The following is a 25,763-nucleotide window of genomic DNA, read 5'->3' as shown; positions in this document are numbered from 1 at the left end:
TCACATTCTGCACTTTAATGATATTCTTTCAAGACATTTGAGTTGAATTAGACACAGAAAGACAGAGGGATGGACAGGGATGATAAAGGTCATCATTCAGGTTTCAGGACCACATCTGACCAACAACATCGTTATTATTATTATTATTTTACTGCAGTCACTTCCAAAAGCCAACACAGACAAAATGTTCCTAATTATTAGTCTTCCTTTTACACATAAAACAAACCAAACCTAACATGGAAATCCTCTGAATAGATGAAATATGTATAGATATCTCAGTATTTACTGAGATCTTAATCCGTCTCTTCCATTTTTCTCTCCAAAATTCACCAGTTAGTTCAGTGAAACTGTATTTTCTCTTTGAAAATGATGATCCAAAACCTCTTTGATTCAAACATGCAGAAGAAAGGGACAGTTTGATCCAAAACGAACGAAAGGAGTGAAGTCTCACGGAGTCTCTGAGGTTCATCCGGTCTGTTAGCTTCCTGTTTTATGCCTTCTTTGGAGGCAGCAGAGGTGATGGTGTGTTTGTGTCCCGGCGTCAATTAAAGGTCTTTAAAGCCGCAAACTGGCCAAAACAAGTGAAGAAATCAAATAAATAACAATAAAAAAAAACTATTTGTAAGAAAGCTTTACATTGCCACTGCGGGCGCGGCCGTCTGACAACCCACCAGGGAATTATTAGACGAAGAGGAAGTGATGGATTTTTGGCTCTGGCACCTGAGAAAAGCACAACAAATTAACTGGGTATGATAAAAATCAGCTTTTTTAATTTTAAATTTACAGACAGATTGTAAAGATTAACCAGCAATACTGAGATTAAATGGTAAATGAGAGATAAAGCCAGGAGATTAAGATATCTGGAGGAGAGTGTGGCTAATCCTGGATAATCCCATTTAGAGATGCATTGACTCTAAACTGTTTAGGGCTCAGATGTCAGCCTGAATGCAGGTTTTCCTCTTAGGACATAAATGTATTATAGTATAAGTAATACCTATAAAACCACTGAAGCAAAAGGTAGAACAAAAACATCATATTTGTAAAATAAATTATATATAAATGTGAATTATTTTAAAGTAACAAAATAATCCAAAAAATAATGCACAGTAACAAAATGCTTTGAAGATTTTCCAAGAAAGTATACAGATATTAACTTTATATGCAAAAATATTTTTTTTATAATGGGAAAACTGGTATTTGGGACATTTTTGCACAAGAAAGCATATGTAGATCAAATGAAAGCAAAAATGTATCAGGTTAAAACGGAATAAAATCCATTTAGCATTAAATTCAGGATGTCTGAGCTCTTATGTGAATTTCTGCATGTGTTGTTTATAGTTTTTAATTTACATTGTGTAAAAAAAAAAGCATACGCAAACTCGTTAGAAATTTAAAAATAATTAAGCCTACAAACCTTAAAATGGGCTTAAATGTGGCTTAAGTAAAAAAGCCAGCAGTTTGAGGTAATGGGACTGGGTTCTACTGGGGTTGCTAGGTAACGGGGTTGGGTTTTACTGGGGTTACTACTGGAGTTGCTAGGTAACGGGGCTGGGTTCTACTGGGGTTGCTAGGTAACGGGGTTGGGTTTTACTGGGGTTACTACTGGAGTTGCTAGGTAACGGGCTGGGTCCTACTGGCGTTGCTAGGTAACGGGGCAGAGCCCGCAGATTCTGATTTAATAATGTTGATGTTTTTGAAACAGCTTGTATTCCAGACACTAAAAAACATTAACTTACTGTCAGAAAACAGCTGGGTGTTATTTTTTTAACCGCTTGGACTTAGTCTAGAAGCAGCAGAGAACCAAATGGAAGTACAAATATGTGAAAAATGTGAAATTTGTGTAATACTTTTAATGTTTTTCAGACTCCTTGACCCAGCATTGTAAGGTAGTTGCTGCAAACTTGTTTTTTTTTTTTATTAAATACTTTTTAACATAAATAAAGTTGGACAGGATGTGATGGAAGCATTCTTAGCCAGGTGGTAAAAGACGATATTCAGGCTCACCAAGAACGAGATTTGCAGATTCCTTTGTCGTTGGTGGGAAAGTTGTTCAGTGTAGGACTTTGGTTCTGCTCCCCGTCCGTCAGAGCTGAGGTGTTGGGAGGAGTCATGTCCAGCTCCAGCAACATGACGTTCTCAGCCTACATGGAAATGTGCACCAGAGCCAGATAACAACGCTGCATCACACATTTCACTGCAGGTTTTAAATAAATAAGGTTGCATGTTATGCATGCAATATTTCTTTAAGTTTTGCTTAAGCACAAAATATCTATCTAGATAATTCTCCTGCTTTCTTATTGCATACATTTTCAATTTTTTTCCATTCTTTGTTATAAAACCTAAAATTGGCAATATGTTTTTTTTAACCGTAAAATTTAATTTTATTTAACATATTTTCTGTTTTGGCTCCCAAACTTTGGAATACGTCACCTATAAATAGTAGACAAAAATCTTCACTTCCTATTTATAAATCTGTTTGAAAAACACATAATTTGTCAATATTTTTCATATCAGTATCAGTATCGGGTCAACAGTACTTAAAACTAACATAACATTAATGCACATTAGTGAGCAGAACTAAACACCATTCCTATTATCCCTGCATTCATTTTTAGTTTTCAGCAGATTATTACTAGAAGGCCTTCTTTTTATTACTAGAAGGCCTTCTTTTTATTGATTGGTTAAGTGATTAATTACCTGTACATTTCATTTTTGGATCATTTTAGGTGTAAAAAGCAAACTTTATAGGTACTCTACCCTGTATCTGGAGTGAGTTCCCATGGACAGCGCTACCCGAGCGTATTGGCTGATTGGCCGTTTGTATCCGACTGCAGACGCCGGTCTTTTCTTCATCTGTGACGATTTACTGCACAAACGCAAAGTAACAATCAATGAGACAAAAAAGCAGTTCATTTAGGATTAAAACCGTGCTATATTTCTGATTCAGGAGTGGTGGAAGATGAGAGGAACCAACCTTTCATCTGGAACAAGAGGCTTGAACTTCCACTCATCCTCCTCTGGGTCAAACATCAACCTGTTCATGATTTTATTCTTCTCCTCTGGAGGAATGAAGTTCTCTATGATCAGATACCTGAGTGTCCACAACACACAGCAGAGCACAGGTCCAATAAATGAGGCTGTCGCAGCAAAAATATATTAACAAATGTGTTTTTTTTAGGGGGAAACGTTTTCTTTTTCCAGTGATTTGGAATTTCTCATTATGTTTATAAACCCTTTAAAACTCAAGCTCAAAGGTATAATGGCATATTAGGGCCGTTATTAATAGAAGAGAAAAAAGGAGGGGTGAATTTCCGCCCAAAAAATCTAATAAATTTTCCCAGAAAAAAGTTGGAAATTTCTGGTTTGAAAAGTTGAAAATTTGCAAGAAAAATCTCAGAGTTTGAGGTTAAAATCTGAATTTTTTTAGAGTTTGAAAAGCCGATAATTTGTGAGCCAAAACTCAGAAATTTTTTGATTAATATCAAACATTTTCAAGAAAAAGATTGGAAATGTCCGAATTTCAAAGTCAAAATTTTTCCACTTTTTAAAAAATTTTCAACTTTGGAAATTTCCAAAAAAAAAATTCTCAAAAACTTCTGACATTAATCTCAAAATTTCTGAGTTTTTATAATCAGGTTTGTCAACTTTTCTAACTTTGAAATTGTCTAGGAAAAAAACGAGGACATTTCTGAGATTTTTCTGCAAATTGTTGACTTTTAAATCTCAGAAATTTCCTTGTTTTTTCAAGAAAGTTTATGTACTTAATCTCAAAATGTCCTAAGGTTTTTGGTGTAAATTTTCTCCTCTTTTCCACCTCCAACAGCCCGTGGTTCTCAGGAACCCGGCTGGACTCACTTGAACTTGAGCTCTCTGGTGAGCTCGTTCTGCGTTTGCTCCAGCTCCTGCCGGCTCCTCACGTGCTCGTCGTTCACGTCCTTGATCTCCGCCTTGGTGCACTGGAGCTTGGCGTACAGCTGGGAGGAAAGGCGAACAGACATCAACACAGAGAAGAGAAGTGGATTTCCAGCTTGCTGTGGCCTGGTTGCCGGTAGCAACGGCGCTGGAAGCGCCAGCATGTAGCGAACGGGTCAGCCAATGGGAGCCCTCGTTCCTCTGCTTTCCTCCTCCACTGCAGAGCCGACATGCTGTTCACTATTTGACTCCAGATTGAGAAACAAGGAGGCCTGAATTATAAAGCTGCTGACATTAGCAAAGTGATGCTTTGGAGAAAAACCCCTGTATTTTTTTCTGCACACTAAAATATTAATAAATTGTTTTGTAGTTTTGTTTTCTGTCTGCTTTGGTGGTATCCTACCCACAGGAACATTTTGTTAGATTTCTCAATATGAGTTTTTATTTGATGTTTATATCTGTCACTTAGCAACCGGGTCGTCACTGCAAAAACACAAAATCTTACCAAGTATGTTTAGTTTTCAAACATATAAACATACTTTAAGAAAAGAAATAGGAGCTTGTCTCAAGTAAATAAGTCATTAATATTAGTTAAAAAAAGACTTTCATCTGGCACATTATTTTACTTATAAGGTGACATTTTTCCCATGTCATTTATAGTTTTAATTGTGTTTTTTTAATTCCTTTTTGTTTATTGTTTTTGATTGTTGTATTTGGTCTTTGAGAAAGTGAACTTATATTATTAAATGATCAGGAAACAATAATATTATCGTTTATCATAATTGTCCAGCTAAATTTGCTATAGTGACAGTCCTAAACAGCATTATTTTATTAGAGTTTGCTGGAGCAACTTAAATTTTTATTCTAAGACTGTCTGTTTTTTGACAACTGGAAATGTTTTCCAAAATGCCAAATAAGGGACCAGGCCAATTGATCAGCAAAAGGTGGGGGAGGGGCAGTTCTGCATTACTTTATGCTCCAAACTGGATCCTAGGTTTCATTTTTATCAGCGCTCACAGGAAAAAGTCAGAACTGGGGAGGTTATGATTGTTAATATTTCATCTAATTAATGTCAGAACAAGAGGAAATATTCAAAAGTAACATCATTTGTATGACGCAGACAATGTACACTTTGAAACGCTTTAATATGTCACCTTCTTGAGTTTCTTGGTCTTGGCCTCGACTTCTTGTTGAAGGGATGTGAAAGTCTCCCTCAGCTCCACCGCCTCCTCATCCTGGATCAACATCTGCTGCTGCATCTCCCTCTCCCTTCGAGTCTGGAACCAGGAAAACAACCAAAGTATTTTAACACATTGTGCAGTAAATACATGACTTTAAAGTGCAACATGCAGCTGTGAAAACAACATTTCTCTAAAAGGAAAATTACCTGCTCAGCGATCTCCTGCCTTTTCATCTCCAGCATCTTCTGCTGCTCGTTGGTGTGATCGATGATGTTCTTCCCTCCAACCAGCAGCTTGCTCTCCATTGCCTGAAAAATCCACAATTATATAGAACAACTAGATTAATATTGACAATTTATAGACAAGCAGATAAAATCCAGCTGTGGATGAGGAGGAGAAACTAAACATTTTATGTTTTCAGTTCCCCGATTTATGAATGAATGTATTCAGTTAGTTGGGTGAAGAGCAAATATGCAAGTTTTAATGTTAATAGGATAAATAATATAGTATAAAAAATGTCAAATGTATCTGGCAAAGTGTATCAGATTTCAAGAAAGAAAAGTGCAAATCGCAGCTAGTGATTAGTTTAAAAATCAAGTTTTCTATCAATTGTTCTGACAATTAATCGATTAATCAGACAACAAATGGTCACATTCTGCAGGTTTTTAATTTACCCATATAAGAGTATGTTATACAATATTAGAAATCCATGATAAAATGTGAAAATCAAATAATTAAATTATTTTTGTACAACAAAATTCACATTTTATTGCCTAAAATGCAATAATATAGTATACTTTTAGTGAACAGCTTTACAGACAAAACATTTTCATCTTTAATGCAAATTTATATGTTTTTATTGTACAGTTTTAGTTTAATTACTGCTCTGAGTTTGTTGTTCCTTCAGAAAATGGCCTGTTTTAGAGTCTTTATACTCTATTTAGCAATTATTCAATTACTAAATTAGTTGAAGGTTATTTAAATAGTTGATTAATCATGATTAATCATTTCAGCCCTACTTGAGATTCAACTTCCAGTGAATAATTAAGATGGGCTAATGGACACTTTTAAAGATTTTTATATGCAAAAAATTATAATGTAAAAAATGCACAAATAAATACATGGAAGTTGCCACAAAACACAGAAGATATGAATAATTTTTCAAAGTGACTTCATCCTGAAACGTGTGCATGCCTGAAGCGATGTAAAGTTTAAGCAGAGCTCAGCTTGTTGTGATGTTGTCGTCATGACGATGCTGAGCTGCCAGCTTACAGCTCCATCATCACAATGTTTCTGCTGATGGCAGCTTCAAACGCTCACAACGTTAAACATCTACATGACCTCAGTTTGACCCCCAAGGAGCCCCAAAGGCATTTTTCAGCTGATTTTTAATTTCACAGGCGTTTAAATTGCTGCTGGAGGAGAATGTTGGTTAAGATTTAATAATTAAAATAAAGATAGAGTCTTTCTGGGTTTTTTAACACAACCCAGGAAATATCTAACTGGATTTAATCGTTTTATATTTATTCCATTGCTTGGTTCAGTTTTACTTTTTATAATTTTGCTTTATTGTATTGTAAACCTACTACGTTTACAATACTAAACATACAGGCACATAATTTGCTGTAACTTATTGGTAAATATTTAGCTTTTTTTGTTGTTGTTTTTTTTAGATTTGAATTTGAAAACAAACAATCAACCAAAGTTGGATGAAATGTTTGTATTTCAACTGTTCAAATTTGCTCAATCAATCTTATCTTGTGTAACTTTTTATATTTAAACTTCAGTAATGGTTCTCAGGTTAATGAGATGCATTAAAACTGTGATCTTTCATCTCATTATCATATATTTCATTCTCAATCAGTTGATCTACACTAGCGCTGAAACAATTAATCAGATTAATCGTTTATTGAAATAATTGTCAACTAATTTAGTAATCTATTAATTGCAAACTGGAGTATAGACTCACAAAAAGGTGATTTCTTGAAAGAACAACATATTCAGAGCAGTAATTAAGCCAAAACTGTGCAAAACCTATATACATTTTGCATTTTCAATAATAAAATGCACCTGTGTCAGCAAATATGTTCTACCAAAAGCTCCTCAGGTGGTATAGTGTTACCGTCCGTCACCTGGTTGAAATTCTGTAAAAAAATTTACTTTTACATGCCAATTATTAATTGGTCAATTCAAAATTCATCAATTAATAATTCGCAATAGCTGTATTGATGTTAAGTCAAGCCAAAACTGATGAGCTTTTCACATTAGAAGTATTTATTTGGCTGCAGAAGCACCTTTGCTACAAATTTAGGTAATAAAATGTTTATTTTCTTATTTTAAAAATAATTTGAATTATTTTGTATTCTCATATTCAATGTATTTCTAATATTGTATAAAATAAATTCAGATTGTGTCAATTCTTTATTCAAGTAATCGATTAATCGTCAATAAATCGTTGATAGATTAAGTAATAACTAAAGTAATTCTTAATTGCAGGTCTAAGATTCAATATTTGCGTCTTTTAATGTATTTCTATTATTGGATAAAAAAGTCTGCGCACTCTACCAATTTTTTTTATCTGATTAATCATCAGAATAATTGTTCATAGATTAATCGATAACTAAAATAATTCTTTGTTGTCACCTTAAGTTTAAAACTTCTGCTTTCTCATCATGATGATTTCAATTTTGTACATTTTACCAAATTGCATAGTGTTACATGTTGTTGCTGAAGGTGAAATCTGACAGATTGACAATTCAGAAATAAAACAATATGAAGAAGGAAAGAAAGAGAAGATCCAAACAGAGGCCACTGACATTTTGTTTTGGCCTCCTTCCAGGACTTAAACACAGAAAGACAGCGAGTCCCTGACAACTGTGTGCTGCCGAAACGCTCCTCTGAATTTACACGCACACACTGCTCTTTTAAAGAAAAACAGAAAAACACATTTAAGCTGCTGCGGAGTACAGTGGCGTCCTTCATGGAGGACGCAGCTCAGAAAGCCTCTTTGTTTCAAGCTGCCTTTGTGTTCAGTGTGCGACTCTTTGTGTTGCTACATATTCTTTCAGCGTCATTATAGAGGACTGATTCATGGCAGGGATTTTCCCCGTTTGTGCTTCCCATGTTCCTTTTACGTCCCGAACATCCGGGCCACATTCCTCAAATAGAGACAACTGAAACAGGTTAACTCAGCTCTTCAGAAGATGAATACTTTCAGGTTTTGGCTTCATTCATTCGGATGAAAGCATTCACAGTGGGATCCTCACAGGGGTCATGCAACAGTGTCATGATGCAAATGACATTTTTGCATTGCACGCAGCTTTGTTTGCAGCAACATCCAATTAAAATATAACAATGAGGGTCCAAACACTGAATGCAAGAAGCAAAGATTTCAGCACTTCTACTGCAGAGGAGGAGCTTCACTTTCAGCAGATAAGATTTTATGAAAATAACATTTACTCTGAAATAATACGTTTTCCTGAAGAAAATATAAAATGTTACACCTGTCAGTACAAATCAATGTAGGGCTAAAACGATTAATCATATTAATCGTGATTAATCGATTAATACTGAAATAATCATCAATTAATTTATTAATCATTTAGTCGTTAACTGGAGCATACACTCAAAAAAAGCCATTTGTTCACAGAATAACAAACTTTGAACATTAACTAAGCCAAAAATGTACAAAAAATATATAAATATTGATTGTCTGTAATTATGTTAAACCCAGAAATCCTCAAGTAGCACGTTTAGCTTCGCCTGGTTCAAATTCTGGGGGAAAAAAAATCTCCTATTAAGCACAATTTGTATCCAATTAAATCAGTTAATGCAAAACTAATCAACAGATAAGCTGCAGATCCATCCTTTGCTATAAATAATCAAACGTTCTCTGAAGGCATGCTACATTGTTGCATTTTAGGCAATAAAATGTCCATTTAGGGACCTGAATTATTTATTTATTTGAATATTTGATTGTATTTCTAATATTTTATAAAAGGTTTCAGTTGTTAAATAAAAAAAAATCAGCAGAATATACCAAATTTATTCAGCCGATTAATCGTCAAATAATAAATAGAATACTAAAATAATCTTGTCAATTAGTTAGATTATTTTTAACAGCAGGGTGCTTAACCTTTTAATAGGTTATTCCAGTCCATTATTAGACAAATATTATTTGCAGATACAGCTCTGCTTGCCTGATTTGTTGTGGTTTGTTTATTTTTACTGATCGTCACAAATTAATGGATAGTTTAAGAAGCCAAAACAAACCCCAAAAGCAAGATAAGACACCAGGAATCTTTCTCTTTCCTACTTTGAGTATGCTCTGTTTTTATTTATTACATTAATTTGTTAATAAATACAATTAGTTGCTACAGATTCCTAGTTGATGAATGTTTTTAGGAGACTGTGAGAGGAAAAAGGCTTTTAATTTTAGCGAAAGTGCAAAAGCAAGCACAGACAGCCGACTTGTTTGTGGACATATAATCTGCTCTAAAGTGCACACTCAGATTCTTTTAACTGTAACCGATCAATTTCCTGATGGAGGGAAGTAAAGAGAAGGGAAGTGATGCATACGGAGTTGGCGCTAGGGCTGAAACGATTCCTCGAATGGTTCGAGTACCTCGATTACTAAAATTCCTCGAGGAAAATTTACCTGCCTCGAAGCTTCGTTAATTTATGTTTTATTAGTTAGCGCACCGTGTTCCGGCCGGGACTTCATTTGCGTTGCGCGGAGCTCTCACTTCCGCCTCTGAGTTGTTGACAAAAGCTAAGTCTCAGCGGCATAAAGTCCAATCTTCAAGATTGGCCCGTGGGGATTTTATTGATTGATGATAATGCCCGACTTTTTATCGTTTTTGAGGAACCAATAAGCATCCTTAAAATGACTGGGGGAATGCCTGGAGTACGGCAGCATTTCTCCTCCGGGGCTGCTGGTTGAAAGCGAACGGCGGGAAGAGCGCTGAGGTGAGCGGATAGCCTGAACAGGGCGGGCGGCTGAGTAGCTGATGCTTACCGTGGAAATGTAGCTTTACCGACGAACCGCACAATAAATTTCATATCCCGGTCAGAAGAAACGGGTGGCGGAGCGCATCGTACATGGCTGGTAGATGAGTTTCTGAGTGTGACCAGTGAAGGTGTCGTAAATATCCCGTATTGCTTCCCCCGTGTTCGTCCCCCGGTCTAACGGTTCGTCAGTCCGCTGGTCTATTTCCTCCCCTCCACCCCATCTTACGTTCGTTCATTCGCCCTCTCCTCCCACTCCAGGCGGCATTTCCCGTATTTTCAAACCCAAAGCGTGACAGGTTAGGTGGCAAGGTGAGTTTAATTAATCTATTAAACTCACTGAAGATCAATACATAAACTAAAAGCTGGATTGTAGACATTTTTATAAGCATATTTGTGAGCCTGCCTCTTTGTTATTACATTCAATATAATTTCAGATTTTTCTATAACTTTTCTTCTGGTTAACTTAGAAAGTGAGATATTATTGTTACAGGTTAGTTTTCTAAACTACAAAAAAGCAACTGTTAGGGATGCTCAAATATGAAAAATTGGACTGATATTGATATCTGATAGTAACACTGGTATTATGCCAGATTTACCAATATTTCATTTTATAATTTTTTTTATCCGATTACTCGATTAATCGTAAGAATAATCGATAGATTACTCGATTACTAAAATATTCGTTTACAACAGCCCTATCTGGCGCATCAAGCCACCCAGTCCCAGCCAGGTTGGATCCCGGCTGGAGCGATCTGGCTATAAATATCATGTGACGACAACAGGTCTCTGACACCGACGGTGAAGAGCGAAGGAACAAAGACGGAGCGCTTCCAGAACCAGAACCAAACATGGAGAAGCAGCTTTCAGCTTCTATGCACCACAAATCTGGAACAAACTTCCAGAAAACTGTTAAACAGCCGAAATACTGAGTTCCTCTAAATCCAGACTAAAAACCCAGCAGTTTAGAGCTGCTTTTGTACCACAGTAACTGAAATAATAATAATAATGTTTCAATGGATGATTTTTGTTGTTTTTATGATTTAAAGCTCTTTGAACTGCTTTACTGCTGAAATGTGCTATACCAAAAAAATCTGATCAATTGATTTTACTGATACGAATGGAGAAAGAGTAGAAATAAGGTGGATATTTCTGAGAATCTGTTTCATGTTTGTCCTGATCGATGCTGAACCACTTAAGCTTAAAGCCTCAAATTAAAGCCAGGCGATTAATCAATTTTACTGATTGAAGTTTTTGAACATTTAATTTTTGAAATCTTCAAAAATGATTCGATTTGGAAAATCAAATAATGATTTGAAAAATAATTTTCACCAACTCAGTCCTCAGGTTTCCATATTTCAAAGTGACCAAGCTGCCATCTTGTTTGTTTTGTTTTTTTTATTTGGACTTTAAACTCAAGTCAAAACAATAAAATGTGTTTCTTTTTTTTTTTAGGGTAATAAAGTCACAACGTTACAAGAATAAAGTCAAAATAATATGAGAATAATGTCTTAATGTTGAATAAAGTCGTAATATTAGGAAAAGGAAACAGTAATTTGATCAAAATGCCAACATGGAAAATAACAAATGGCTTTTTTTCCTGTTTTTATTATTACAGTATTAATAAAATAATTAAAATGGTATTTAGATGTAAGACTGCAGAACCAAACGCCTCTGATTGCATGTCTTGTAAAACAAACATGCTTTCAATATTTTATATCTGCATGTTTCTTGTCCTACTTGTATGAAGTGAACACATGGGTTAACTGATTTCATCTACACACACAGAGTGGATTCATCAATATTTCAGCGTACGCAGGCCTGTATGCTGAGGAATGGAGAGCAGAGATGAGCTCTGTTATCAGCCTCCCCCACGCTGTAACCTTCAGATTCAGGCCGCCATGTCTCCGTCCTTCTCCTCGCTCTAATTTCACAGGAAGGCAGCCGGATAAACAGGAAACACCGCTACTCTATCCAGCTGTGCATGTGACTGTATGTTTGCTCTGTATGTTAACTGGAAGAAAATGGTTAATCAGTTGCAAAGCTCAAGTTTATACAAACAAAAAATGTAAAGGAGAGTTCAGAACTGTGTATCTTTATATTTTGCTTCCAAGCAGCCAGACTTTCCTGGACTTTTCAAAGGGATTTCAACATTTTTCTTTGAGGTTTGGCTGCTGTTTTGTTCCTTCTCAATATTTATTTCTTCATGTCAAGTGTGATTTTAATTGCATTTCTTATTTAGCGGAAATACTATAGCTGTGAGATTCTGGGTTTTTTTCTACATTAGCAAAATATTTTAAAGGTTTTGCTCACATTTGTGATGGTGTTATAAATTTAGGCTGATTTAGCCTCCTTCTCCAATTAATGCTCACCTCTTCAGGTGTTTCCATGAAAATTGACCTATTATGCTTCCTTAAACAAGCTAGGTTCGGTCTATGTGCTGCAGGAAACATGTTTATTACATTTTTTGCACTAACTCATTCTTAGATAATGAGATTTCAGTCTGGTCAATTCTTGATATTTTGAGCTCCTTTCAGGATGAGCTGATTTTCTGGCCACTTCCCCCTCAACTTAACATACACACTCTAATTTAGACAACCGTACATCTTCGAAAAGCAGAAGTGGAGCCTCCTGCACAACCAACAAGAATTCTGCATGTGGTTTCTGGATGGTAAGTCAAACAAAACACTTGTCTTTTCCAGCAGCCATTGTACAGCAGTAAAACTAGCTGCTCAAACATGCTAGGGGTCTGCTTGGGTTGCTAGGTAACGCCACAGTACCCACTGACTGACTTAGCCGTTGAGGGTTTATAAAATGGCTCATTTTCCAGACACCAAAAAACATTAACTTCTTGCTAAAAACTGTCTGGGTGTTTTTTAAGCTCTTGGGACTTTTTTAGAAGCAATGGAAGCATAAAAATGTGCAAAATGTTAATTTTAGAAAAACATCTCATAACCTAATCCTGCTTCAGACATTTCTAGAAGCTCATACACAACCTGCCTATTGTGTTCATTAGTATTCATGGTGCTTTTTGTTCACTGATGTTCTCAAACAATCCTCTGAAGCCTTCACAGAACTGCATACATTTATATAGAAATTAAATTACACACAGCTAGAATCTATTAACTCACTACCCACTGTGCTGTTTTATTTACTTTCACAATTATGCATCTCCTTATGTTGGTCTTTCACATAAAATCACAATTAACAGCTTGTGTCATGTGCTTTGCACATGGTAAATCCCATGACATCATCGTCATTGTTGTTGGTTCTGCAGGGTGCAGGAACTTTATGTCGGGTCAGCACTGATTTCCTTCAACAGCAAAACACAAACTGGAGAACGAGTTAATGAGAAAAATGTCTGAAACTGGAAACTATGGAAAGTATCAGCACAAATATTTTAATATTTAATATTTTGCTTCTGTTTGAAGCAAAACCTCACAATCCATGAGTTAAAAAAGAAAAAATGAAAAAGCTCTGTTTCCCAACACCGCCTTCATCTGGGCAGTTTGCCAAAGAGTTTTTATTTTTAGATTTATTTTATTACAGTCACTGTTATAAGAGACAAAAGTAATTCTCTGGATTTTTTAAAACAAGGTGGACAATAACATACTTTTGGCACGTCAACTTTATAAAATCTGAAAGGCTAACTTGACAAAAACAAGTCTAGAAAGCCAACTTGTGTAAAAAAACAAAAAACAAAACGGGGGCTGCAACTAACAATTATTTTAGCAATCAATTACTCTTATGATTAATCGATTAATCGTAAAAAACACTGGCACATTTTCCATTTAACCACGTAAATCTTTTTGATACAATATAAGAATACATAAAAATGCAAATAAAAAAGGAATTTGAACCAAGTGAAGCTAAAACTACCACTTACAAAGTTCTGAGTAGAATATATTTACAGACGTAGAAAGTTTTTTATTTTAAATGTAAAATGTTTAATTTTTCTCTAAAGTTTTGGCTTCATTAAGTTTCCTGACAGTTTTTTTTTTAAATCAAATTCTACTTTTTGAGTCTGTATACTCCAGTTAATGATTAATCAATTACTAAATTAGTTGGTTATTTCAATAATTGATTCACCACGATTAATCTGATTAATCGTTTCATCTCTAAATAAATGTTTTAATATTAATGCATTATTCCAAAAATATCTTTCTTTTTGCCGTTTATCCTGACATTTTGAGAATATAGAAGCTCCAGAGAACTGCATTAGCAGGAAGTTTGAAGTTCAGTGACTCCTGCAGACCATACGACTAATGGACTGATTTTCTACATCATCATTAATTTAAAAAGCAGAAGGAAGAAACATTCACTAATGAGAGGAACTGGGGAGAAAGCAAAGAGATGCTTGCAGTTTTGACCCAGAAAGTGGATCTAATAATAGTCGGCAGAAGAGTCATTCACAGGAGCCTCCTGATAGGCCTGAGGCTGCGAACAGCAGCTGCACTGACATACAACTGTTTCACTGCACTGAGTATTAAATGCTGATTTAACAGTTAAGTTCAGAGGAAAGAAATTAGGATTATAATGAGGCTAGAAAACCGTAAATATGCAAAATCATACATGTAAACTACTAAAAAACAAACGTAATTCAGTTTAGAAACTAGTGATCAGGTTCAAAATCTGGGTTTAGTAAGTGGACTCAGATCTGAACCTTGAGACACACATAAAGACAATTACAAAATCAGCCTTCTATCTCTAGAAGAGTATTTTACATGTCTTCTCTTTCTTCCTCTTTCTTCTGAAAACAGTTGCTCAGGAATTATTGAAAGATTAAGATAAAGTTTGACTGTTTCCAAGCAAACTCGTCTTTCAAAAGTATTCTAATCATTTTTAACATTCGTTTAACTTATTTTATTTGGATTGATTGTCAAAGACAATCACAAAGTCTTTGTCAAATAACCATTTGGCTAAAGGAAAATAGTGCAAAGTTTTACAAAAAGAAATCTGTGTGGGGTTTTATGCATTTGCAATTTGATCCATCAGAGACATAAAGACAGTTACAAAGTCGGTCTTCTATCACGTTCAGAACATTTCCAGGATTAAAGGACTAATGTCTCAGCAAGAGCTAGAGAAACTCATCCATATGTTTATCTTTAGTCGCATCGATCACTGCAACTGTATCTTCACATAAATAAAAAAATCAATCAGATCGATCAGAGAACAGACTCTTAAATACTGTTAGTTTATAAATCACTGAACAGTTTTGCACCACAATATATTAAAGATCTGCTGTTGTATCAACCTTCCAGAACCTCTCAGGTCTCCTGGTTCTGGTTTTGGGTATACAGAACAGGCAGACCTGAGAGGTTCTGGAAGGTTCTGGTTCTGTACACCCAGAACCAGAACCAAACAAGGAGAAGCAGCATTCAGCTTCTATGCTGAATGCTGAAGCTTTCTATCCAGAAAACTTCAAAACAGCCGAAACACTGAGTTCATTTAAATCAGTCGCCTTTGATTAGCAGTAAGTGGATGATAGTATTTGGCTGTAGAATAATGTGTAATGCTTGCTTCACAAATGAAGATTTTATGATGTAAAGAAAGCACTGTGAGCTGTTGCTGAAATGTGCTGTACAAGTAAACTTGACTTGACTTGCATGAATAATTCACGAAACAAATCTGTGCAGCTTGAACTCGGCAGCTTCTGAAAGCTCAAAGTTTTTCTCATTTTAAGAATTTGCTGCACAAAGTGAAATATGACAGCATGAAAAGTTAATGTGAACAGAACAAGAACGAGCCGCAAAAATATGACGAAGCACCGAGTCTGTCTGAATCAAGAGACCAGAGTTGGGTAGTAACCAATTACATTTACTTGAGTAACTTTTTGGCAAAAAAAAAAGTTTTAGGAGTATTTTTATCACACTGTACTTTTTACTTTTACTTGAGTAATTTTATTATGATGTATTACTACTGTTACTTGAGTAAAATTTATGGATTTCTTACCTACTGAAAAACAAACATGATTAAAGTAAAAATTCACCAGACAGATTTGCAGTTTTTGTTAGTTTTATAAGTTTTTATTGAAAGAAACTGATTTGGAAAAAATGTCTTTTGTCTAATTTTGTTATTTTTTATGATTCATATTAAAATGGTCATTTTTGTTTTTAAAATACCAAAATTTCCACTTAACTTTATAATTTCATCCCCCTGATGGTGTAATTTTTAAATATTAAATGATTGATTTGATCAGTTACTCAGTACTTGAGTAGACGTTTTATGAAATATTTTACTCTTACACGAGTTATTTATTTTTACATTTGTAAAAATATGTTAAAGTAGTGCTACTCTTACTTGAATACAATTTTTGGCTGTTCTACCAAACTCTGCAAGAGAGATACTAATACAAGAGGAAAGATGTATACATGAAATCAAATGATCAGGTCTAAACCTCTTGAATGATGATCTGACGGAGTAAAAAGGGAGGTTACATACTTTGCCTGACGACACCTCCAGCCCAACAACGTAATGTACTGTAACAGACAGATGGACACACCAGCTGAGCCAACAGAGCTTCACAGTTTCTGACCTACATGTTTGCTGTGAATGAGCCTAACGTGTTTCTGAAAGACACATTACCATCTGATCTCATCTCTAATTGGTTATTTTTGACCTAAAGTCAAACCAATCTGTGACTCATTGGTCAAAAAGGATGGGGAAAAAATTACTTTTTGTTTAAAATAACCCATTTGAATACGTTTACCAAATAAAGCCGGCATGTTTTGTTCCTGATAAAGACCTACATCTTATAAAATACAAACAACAATAATTCATAAATGTAGCATCTCCACTGTTACCTGAGGTGTAATGTGGAATATTTTCAACAGCAAATTATGAAATTATTATTTACAGTGATAAGAAAGGGTGTAAGAGATGGATTTAAAAGCATGGGCCCAGCAAACATTTATTTTTCCTGACATGGGGAATAAGCTTTATCAATCACTGATCGTCTTAAAATACGTTATTTGTCACATTAAATGATTGTTCTTGCTTGTTTCCTTCTATACTGACCAAACGAAAAAAAGACCGATGAATCAAAAGCAGGAAATACTTCTTCCCCTTAATCGCTTCTGATTGTCATCGCTCAGCAGCTGGCCGGTGAATCATGCACACTGGGCCTCTGAACATTTCAAACAAATTAGCACTAAAACCTATTAACCCCAACGTCCTCTGAGGAATAACGTGACAGGAAGAAATGTGAGTAGAAATGAATGAGAGTAGCACAAGATAACTTACAAACAGGGATTGCTAAAAAATATATAATAGTAATAATAAAATAAAGGGCATAACGATATAAAGAAAATATTATTTTATTACTTCTGTTTTCCACTAATACAAACAGGGATCAGATTTAGTAACAATGCACATCATCTTTTGAGAAGAAACCAATGTTGTTTCTCGTGATGCTAGCACACTCTCCGCTAGTTCCTTCAATGCTAACGCATCAAAATCATCTCTAGGTTATGAAAATCTCTCTGGCATTAAAGTAAAAGTGAAAACACCTGATAATTAGTCACATTTAGAGGCTCTCTAGTGGAAAAAGCGTCTTTAGTTATCAGCTAATGAGCTCATATTTCCATATCATAAAGGGCTAAATGTTTTTACAATATGCTAACGCTGCTCCGTCATGCAGCCCCTCGTCTGAATAAGCACTATTAAGGTGAAACTTAACGAGCTTGTCAAATCAGAACCGCATAAAGTGCATTTTTAATCCCACACCGGACTCTGGACCGTTTTTTCCCCTTTTAGAATACGACTCCGCCATCTTAGTGTATCAACGGCTGCACTTGAGGATGACCAGGGGCGCCCTCTGCTGGATGGAGGCCAAATTACAACATTAAAGGGCGGTCTACATTGACGTAATAGATTGGAAATAATTTTTGATATAATAAACCATTAATTGGCATTTAACTGTAAGTTGATTAATTGTTTGCATTGCTAGTAACATTATCTTAAAAATCCACAAGGAAGAAAGAAAAAAATGCAACCTCCCTTCCATCCTCTGATCATCTCCAGTTAGCTGATCCAGCAGTGTCTCATGTTGGACAGTTGAGCCTGCAGCTACAGGATTATAGAGCTCAGTGACTCAGTCATTCTGCACCAGTGACTTATTGACCGGATATGTCCCATGAATCAGAGCGAGTGATTAATGCAGCTCTGGCTCAGTCTTTGATTGCCGTGTGTGATTGTGACCTGTGTCTGAATTTAGCAGAGACAGAGCTGACTTCTTAAGACACAAACAACTTCACAGGTCCAGATTGGAAAATATAGGGTGCATTCACACCAGCCCTGTTTAGTCTGCTTTAAACAAACTCCAGTTTGTTTGTTTAGAAAGTCTGGTTTGTTTGGTGAGGTCGAACTCTGATGAGGACCACGAAAGCAAAAACCTTGTCTAAAATCCTACGTTTTGGTTCGGTTGAAGTGAACTCTGATCCAATGTATATGCCAAGAGTTCACATATGCAGGAATGCAGGAAACGGACTACGGCACAGGGTATTCTGGGTAAATACAACCAAAACAAATGTGAGAGTCTTAACACCAGTGGGATGAGTGGTTGGTGGTCTTTTACCAAAAAAAAAAGAGAAATCCTACAACCGCTAAAATCTGACGGTACTCCATTATTGTTTACGTTTTGTGTAAAAGAAGGAAGTTTTTCTGAGGTTTTTGTGTCATTTTCTTGATGCAGCACCCCCACAGGTGTTTGAGGGGAACAGGTTTTTCAAATGATTTGGTTCGTTTGATACAGAGAAAAATGAAAGTGAACCGCACCAGCTGAAAATGTAACATAAGATGCAATTTTGGCTCCCAATCGAACTAAATCTTATGTGTAAAAACACCAAAATACCCTGGAAATCTAACTTAGAGTCCCGATATTTTAGTTAACGGTAAATGCCTCAGATTGTAAAGAGCTAAAGTGTAATACTAGAATAAGACGGGCTTGTATGAAGATGACCAGTCAGTGATTGGACAGAGAGAACAATAAAGACCAACTTTTCCTAGCGAGACTCACCTTGTATCTGGCAGTCAGCTGTTCGGTGGCTTCCTGCCTCTTTCTCAGATCCCCCATCATCTTCTCGTTCTCCCTCAGGAGCTTCTGCTTCTCCTCGGCCAACATGAATTGATCCTCTCTAATGGCTTCATTCTCCTTCTCCAGCCTTTGTTCCTCCAGTTTCACAAATTCTTCTGCCTCTTTTTCGACCTCCTCTTCCTCAACCTCCTCCTCCTCTTCATCCCCCTCTCTTTCCCAAGCCTCACCATCTACCTGCTCCTTCTTCTGTTTGCTCCTAAACCTCCTGTGGTTGAGCTGTGCCCTGAGACGAGCGATCTCTTTCTGGAACTCACGGAGCAGAGCATCTTTGGGGTCCTCGTTGACTCTGGGCTGGTTCTGGATGTTCTTTGCACGGTTGGCATAACGAAGGGTGGTGAGAGTCTCATCATAATGCTGCGGGGCTGGGCCAAGAGTTGCAACCATGATCGTCTTGGCATTGCCACCCAAAGAGTCTTGCAACAGCCGGGTCAGTTTGGAGTCCCGGTACGGCACGTGGCTGCTACGGCCATCTGCCAAAGCTGAGATGACATTCCCCAGAGCTGACAGAGATAGGTTGATCTTAGCAGCTTCCTTAAGGCGGTCACCCTGGACTCCTGTCTTAGCTTGCCGCTCACTGCCAGCCAGGTCCACCAAATTAAGGCGTCCCACTCTAATATGTTTCCTCCCATCTGGTCCAGGCTGACTGCATTCCACAGTGATCAGAAACAAGGCGTGGGACCTTGATGAATGTTCGTTCATGTCCGTTGCTCCAACTGCCCGGGCCTGATTGCCCACATTCATTACCTCCTCGATCTCCTTGATACTTTTGCACACGCAAGATGTGAGATCTTGAACATAAACTCCTGTCTCCGGACTCTCTCTGAGCTCAAGTCCTCTGGTGTTGCCGTGGTTGGGATCAAGGAGGTCACGGATCTCCTCAAGGTAGATCTCAAGGTAGGATGCCCGCACCAGATACTGCTTGTCGGACTGTGAGCGGGAAATGTGTGTGAAGATGTGGTCAAAAGCGTTAGGGATCACACCTTGCTTCTCTGGGTCCAGCCACAATCCCTGCATGGTGTAGGTCTTTCCGGTTCCGGTCTGCCCGTAGGCAAAGATGGTGCCATTGAAGCCTGCAAGAACCGAATCTATCAGTGGACGGACGCTTTCGTCGTACAGGTCTCGCTGTTTGGAGCTTGAATCATACACCGCATCAAATGTGAATGTTTTTTGGGGCTCACTTGGTGGCGCCCGGGGGTTTTTGAGGATCACCTGTCCGAGCCGTAGATCCATCTGCACAATCCCCCTAGCAGGACCATTGGACTCCTCTTTACGGCTCAACGGACGGCATCGAACTACCACCTTCACCGACTCGCTGCTCTTATTTTTGGACATGATTGGCTTCTTTGAATTAGGTCAATATATTCCTAATTAGACAACAACAGCAATTGTCTGTGAATTATATTCCATAAAAAATCATTAATAAGGTATTCAATATGGCTTCGTGATCATGTCACAATGGAGAAAAGAAATTGTGGCTAAAAATAGAGACAGAAAAATTGCCATTGCAAATGATGAGACCCCCTCTTTCTGATTTCCTTTGCTTATTGTCCAATTTTAGCCCTCAAACATAAACTGTCGGTCAGTGTCTTTCACGCTTCGGATTGACGCTCCATTTCAGTCCCGCAACACGTCCAGATTGGAAAAAACAAATCCAACAACGCCAGGAATGACACAAGTCAGTCCACACATCTTCCTCCGGCCGTCATGACTACAGAGATCCTGGAGCAGCGCTACATGCCGACGTCTGCATCTTCCAGTCCCCCCGCTGAAAGATGCTCTGGAGCGGATCTGCAGCTCTCAGTCTGCGCGGAGACGGAGCTTCATTACCGTATGAGAGGGAGAGGGAGAAAAAAATCACTCACACACATCCATTCAACCACCACACCCTACATCACTGCGGAGTGCAACAGAGGATCATGGGAAATGGAGTTTAGTCCCCAATCACAAGTGGATTGTTGTCCAAGCCTGCCACCAATCTGCAAAAGGCACTGCAGTCATTTTTTATTTTAATTATTTGTATTAAATTTATATTAAATAGAATTTTATATTTAAAAAATAAGTGAAATAATATAAAAACACAACTATCTTTGCTATTATTTCACTCTAAATGATACAACTATGCACAATAAAATTATTTCAACTTTAAAGTGCAAAGTTTATTCATTATCAAACAATATAAATTATTTAGAGAAATAGATAATATAAATAATAAAATATCACAAATATTTACTCAAACTATTTCAAAAAGAAAGAAAGAAACAAAGGAAAGTAAGAAGAAGGGAAAATAAAGATGAATCAAAATCAGTGTTACGGCGAATAATCTTAGCACCTAGTCACTTTAGTACTCAAATATGTATTTCATGGATTTGATTTAAGTATTTTGGGGTTTTTTAGTAAAAACAGCTGTGTTACATACTTATCTTTAAAGAGTTTAAAACTCCTAGAATGTAAGAAATATTTAATACAATTCAGATTAAGGTAATTTTAACAGACTGTCTTGTTTAAAGTGTATACAAAATATCAATAACTAATATATTTTTTACCAGTTTTTGGGAAGCAATTTTTTTTTGTCCCAGAGAACAAATGTGTTAGGATTTTAAGAGGCGTTCCCAAGGATTAATATGAATGCCATGTCTTAAACCAACTGGTATTCTACAAGAGTTGAATCATTGAATCAATAAAATAAATAAAATAAAACCCAACCAATCAGAAATCTGTTTTTGTTGAAAAAGGAGAACCTCATATAGTTTAACATGTAGATGGTTATGGATAAACAGTCTGGCTTACAACTGAAAAGCTGAATTTCAGCTTAACATTTAACAAAAAAAAATACAGTGAACACAGTATATCCTTATAAACGAGAAGGAATCCTTTCAAATTCTACCTAATTTTGCGAATTTTTTTGTTCAGAAGCTTGTCATAATTTTCCACTTATATGGGCTAATGTGACAAAATGACGTCTGCACACCTGAAAAACTATTCATCAAAGTTTATAAAACGTGGATAATTTGGGTCAGTTGAAAAGGACATTTTCTGAATTACTATCATAAACAATAAACATTCCCCCAGTGGGGGGATTTTTATACCACACGACAACCACTACTGTTTTCTAACAGAACCGGATGAGTCATGCGTGGAAAATTTTGTGCTTTTTAAGTAGTATTTTTTGTTATTCATAATGAGGTTGACTTCCCCCAATGACTTCCCCCAATTAGCATAAAATCAGAACGGAAAATAAAAAGTGAAAATCTTTTCCCAGCTTCGCCAAATCTGGCGCAACAGCGCCCTCTGGTGAAATAAATGCAGAATGGTGACTTTATTTGACCTACAAATGGTCTGTCGCCTTTTAGAGGGCACAAACTCGGAAAGTAGTTTTCAAGATGACCCTGAATATTTTTGAGCGATTCTCCGCCGTTTATAATCTATGTGTTATATACGAGTGATTCTGTAAAGATCTGCACTGATGTGGCTTCTCTAATCAGAGTGGAAAGCTTCAGCCACATGGGGAAATCATCACAGCTCACAATTTTTATGGCATTAGGTAACTGATATTTTGAAATGACTCTGTTCCTTTTCATCACAAATGTGTGCTTCATTTACAAACCAGTGTGTAGGAGGAAGTCTTTTTTTTTGACAAACAAAGTACAGGTTATTACCTGTACTTTCAGAGTAGCTCAGGTGTTCCCCTTTTAACTTATTTCCTCGAGAGATTAAATGTTTATGTGATAATTTTCTGATAAATAGTTACTTTTTGACTTTTGTTTAATCCAAATTAAAAAGCTCAGATTTTGTAACTTAAAAAGTGTAATGATTAGCTTATAATCAACAAAAATCCCCCAAGTAATCTGATCTTTATTGGCAGAATTCAAGAGTATAGCACATTGTGTTAATCCAATAAGCTCCAATAGGGAAAAAAATATTGAAAGGCTTTTCTTTAAACCAAGTAGAGTTTAGGGAAAGTGCCAATTTATATGCATAGCACACACTGCTGCTTGGATACACCCCCTTTAACCCTCCTACTCTTCCAGCGTCCTCACTTTCTGAGATGTCAAATAAAAACCAAATGCAGTCCAACTCACTATCAAACACTAGATGCTTGCTTGCAAAGTAGGTGCATGTAAAGACAGACTTCTCTGCTTGTCTTTGCCAAAGCTCGAAGAAATGTGAGAGGTAGTCTCTGACTAGCTGTGGGAGTGCGAGATGAACCCTGGGGGCCCCTTGCAGCAAAAAATTCAGGAATGTATCTCAGTCTGAAAAGAAAAAAAAACTTCTGTGCAAACGCATGATTTATTACTGTAGCAAAAGGTTGCACAGCTGTGGAGGAACAGTGATGTGATGTGCAGAAATTGATTGATTTGCAAAATTGCAAAAAAGAAAATGTATTTAATCCAATTAGAACTTAATGTATTAGTGGGGATCTATAAAATGCTGCTTTATTTGGCAATTAGTTTCTGCATATTTGGTCCGTATGTCAAATATATAAATTTAGAGCTCAAAAATCATACAGTCACAAAGCACAAAAAAGAAATACAGTTCATTCAACAAAAGTTACAAATTACATGTTGACCAGGCCATGTTTTGAATAACCTGTACATGAGAAAATAATTAGTTATCCTGCCTAGTAAACATATACCAAAGTTTTAAATGCATCTTTCATGAAAGGAAAACAAACAAGTACTAGATTTTACCCACAATCAAACCCCAAGGAAGATTTAAATGTTAACCCAAAAATTATGACAACTGGTAAGGCTTAGAAGAGATTTATATCTGACTGTCATCATAGTACAAATGATAGGAAATGTTAAAAAAGACCCATTGAAGTTAGCTAATAAAAATGTTGTCAAAATTCTTATGGACCGATGATTGAGCCATGTGGAACTCCACAACTTATAGTTTTGCCCTAACATACCGTTATGTCAAATGGGTTGGAGGAAATCCAGTCTAATATTCCTTATAGGAGAATAAACACAAATGTGAAACAGGTTTTATATTCAAATTAAAATATTACACCAAGCTTGCAAATTCTGGATTTGGTTGTTGAGCAAGTTGGAAGCGAAAGACTATTTTATTACAATTTGAGTGCAGCGAACACTAATAGTCTTTGTGTTAACATTCATGACAAGTCCATTTTTATCAACATAGAAGTGGTAAAAAAAAAGTTATAAATAGACTAAGTAAAATAAAAAATTTGGAAAGTGAATGCTTCCGGACCGAGGGCATATCCTGCGGTGGGTTAGAGGAACGGTGTTTCCCCCTAATTATATTATTCTATCAGATGAGCAGGAAGACAATCAGTCTAATGTGGAGCTAAAAATATCAATTTAATCTTTTAAATTTGAAATATTAAACTGAAAGTACCTTTTAGTTTCTTCAGGACTTGAATACATTTCGTTTAATGTTCTTTACTTCTATGAGTGTTATGGGGTTTCCATCATTCATAATATTCACTTCCTGTTTCTGCTTGCCTTTGTTTGGGAAACCTTGACTTGGCTGAGTGCCAATACAAAGAAACAGAGCAAGATCTCCCACAGTATAAAGTCATAATGTCCTGGATTTTACTTTCCTGAATACCATAAAAACAAATTTTCTTTTTCTTTTTTTAGATCTGATTGTGTAGCGTTCAATTCAGCTACACAATTAGGTTATATTTTAGCTGTTTACTAACTGTTTTCTATTCATTGTGTGGTTTTCTTTTCATGTTCTTTTACAACACAGGGCTTCCAGGGTGGACTCAATCTACTCAGTCTTGTTTAACTGCTTCATTTTCTTCTTTCTTTATTTATGTGCTTCTTCCTTCCTCAGTTTGCGTCAAGTCTGTACTTGGGAGTAAGAATCTGGGCATACTGAGCATTCCTAAGAGGGCCTGAGTCAAACTACTCTGACAGGCGGAAGAAAAGTCTCTCAGACAGCGCCAGATGAAGTTAACACTAAAATCCCTTGCATCACTGGTGTGTACATCAACACTACCTCTTAGGATACAATGCCCTGAAGGTTAAAATTTGCACATTTTGTCATTTCACCACATATAACCACAAATTTTAATTTCAATGGTGGAGACGTTTACAGAAGGATCAGGTTATGAAACGACATTTCAAGTGTTACATTCTTCAACAAGATGGTCAATCCGTCATGTTACAATGGAATCCAACATACAGCGAGAGCTATGACCAGGTCCAAATCCAAATGAGAATAAATGGCAAGACTGGAAGCATTATGTTATCCTTTATCTTCACAAAAATAAGCATGGTCAGTATTGCCAGTGATGACTAGAGAATTGGGTTTTTAGGAAATAAAACAAAATACTTCAGACCCCACACATCCTGGACCTAAATTATTCAGACTTTTACCACTGAGTTGATGGTATTTGACAAAAAAAAAAAAAAAAAAAAAAAAAAAAAGAGCCATCATGGAGGCAGTTTCTACTCCTTAATGCACACTTAAATCAATATTACGTTCGTTTGCACTAATTTAACCTTGACTTTTTTTTGATTAAGCTGTATATTTACATATCTTCTTCAAACAAATTATTTTTAATTGATCACCAAATTTATGTATCTTTATTGAGAGCA

At 36.3% G+C, this 25,763-nt stretch overlaps 1 protein-coding gene across 2 annotated transcripts; it reads right to left on the bottom strand.

Moving 5' to 3' along the window:
• kif3ca (kinesin family member 3Ca) lies at positions 1-21,519 on the bottom strand. 2 transcript variants are annotated; one of them, XM_088002039.1, is made up of 9 exons: positions 19,117-21,519; positions 5,300-5,401; positions 5,067-5,189; positions 3,856-3,974; positions 2,975-3,091; positions 2,758-2,866; positions 2,005-2,141; positions 672-720; positions 1-568 (listed from the first exon to the last, which is right to left on the bottom strand). In XM_088002039.1, the coding sequence occupies exons 1-9, from the start codon at positions 20,524-20,526 to the stop codon at positions 542-544; spliced, it is 2,193 nt and encodes a 730-aa protein (XP_087858165.1). In that variant the 5' UTR covers positions 20,527-21,519; the 3' UTR covers positions 1-541. The 2 variants fall into 2 exon arrangements, with proteins under 2 accessions (XP_087858165.1, XP_014857729.2); XM_015002243.2 differs by having other exon boundaries at positions 1-720.
• Between the last annotated feature and the right edge of the window lie 4,244 nt (positions 21,520-25,763).

The sequence above is a fragment of the Poecilia mexicana genome, unplaced genomic scaffold, assembly GCF_051168715.1.
Source record: "Poecilia mexicana isolate PSO_F unplaced genomic scaffold, ASM5116871v1 scaffold_21, whole genome shotgun sequence".
Classification (NCBI taxonomy): Eukaryota; Metazoa; Chordata; class Actinopteri; order Cyprinodontiformes; family Poeciliidae; genus Poecilia; species Poecilia mexicana.
The sequence above is the reverse complement of the archived record's forward strand: the minus strand, read 5'-3'. Positions and strand labels throughout refer to the sequence as shown.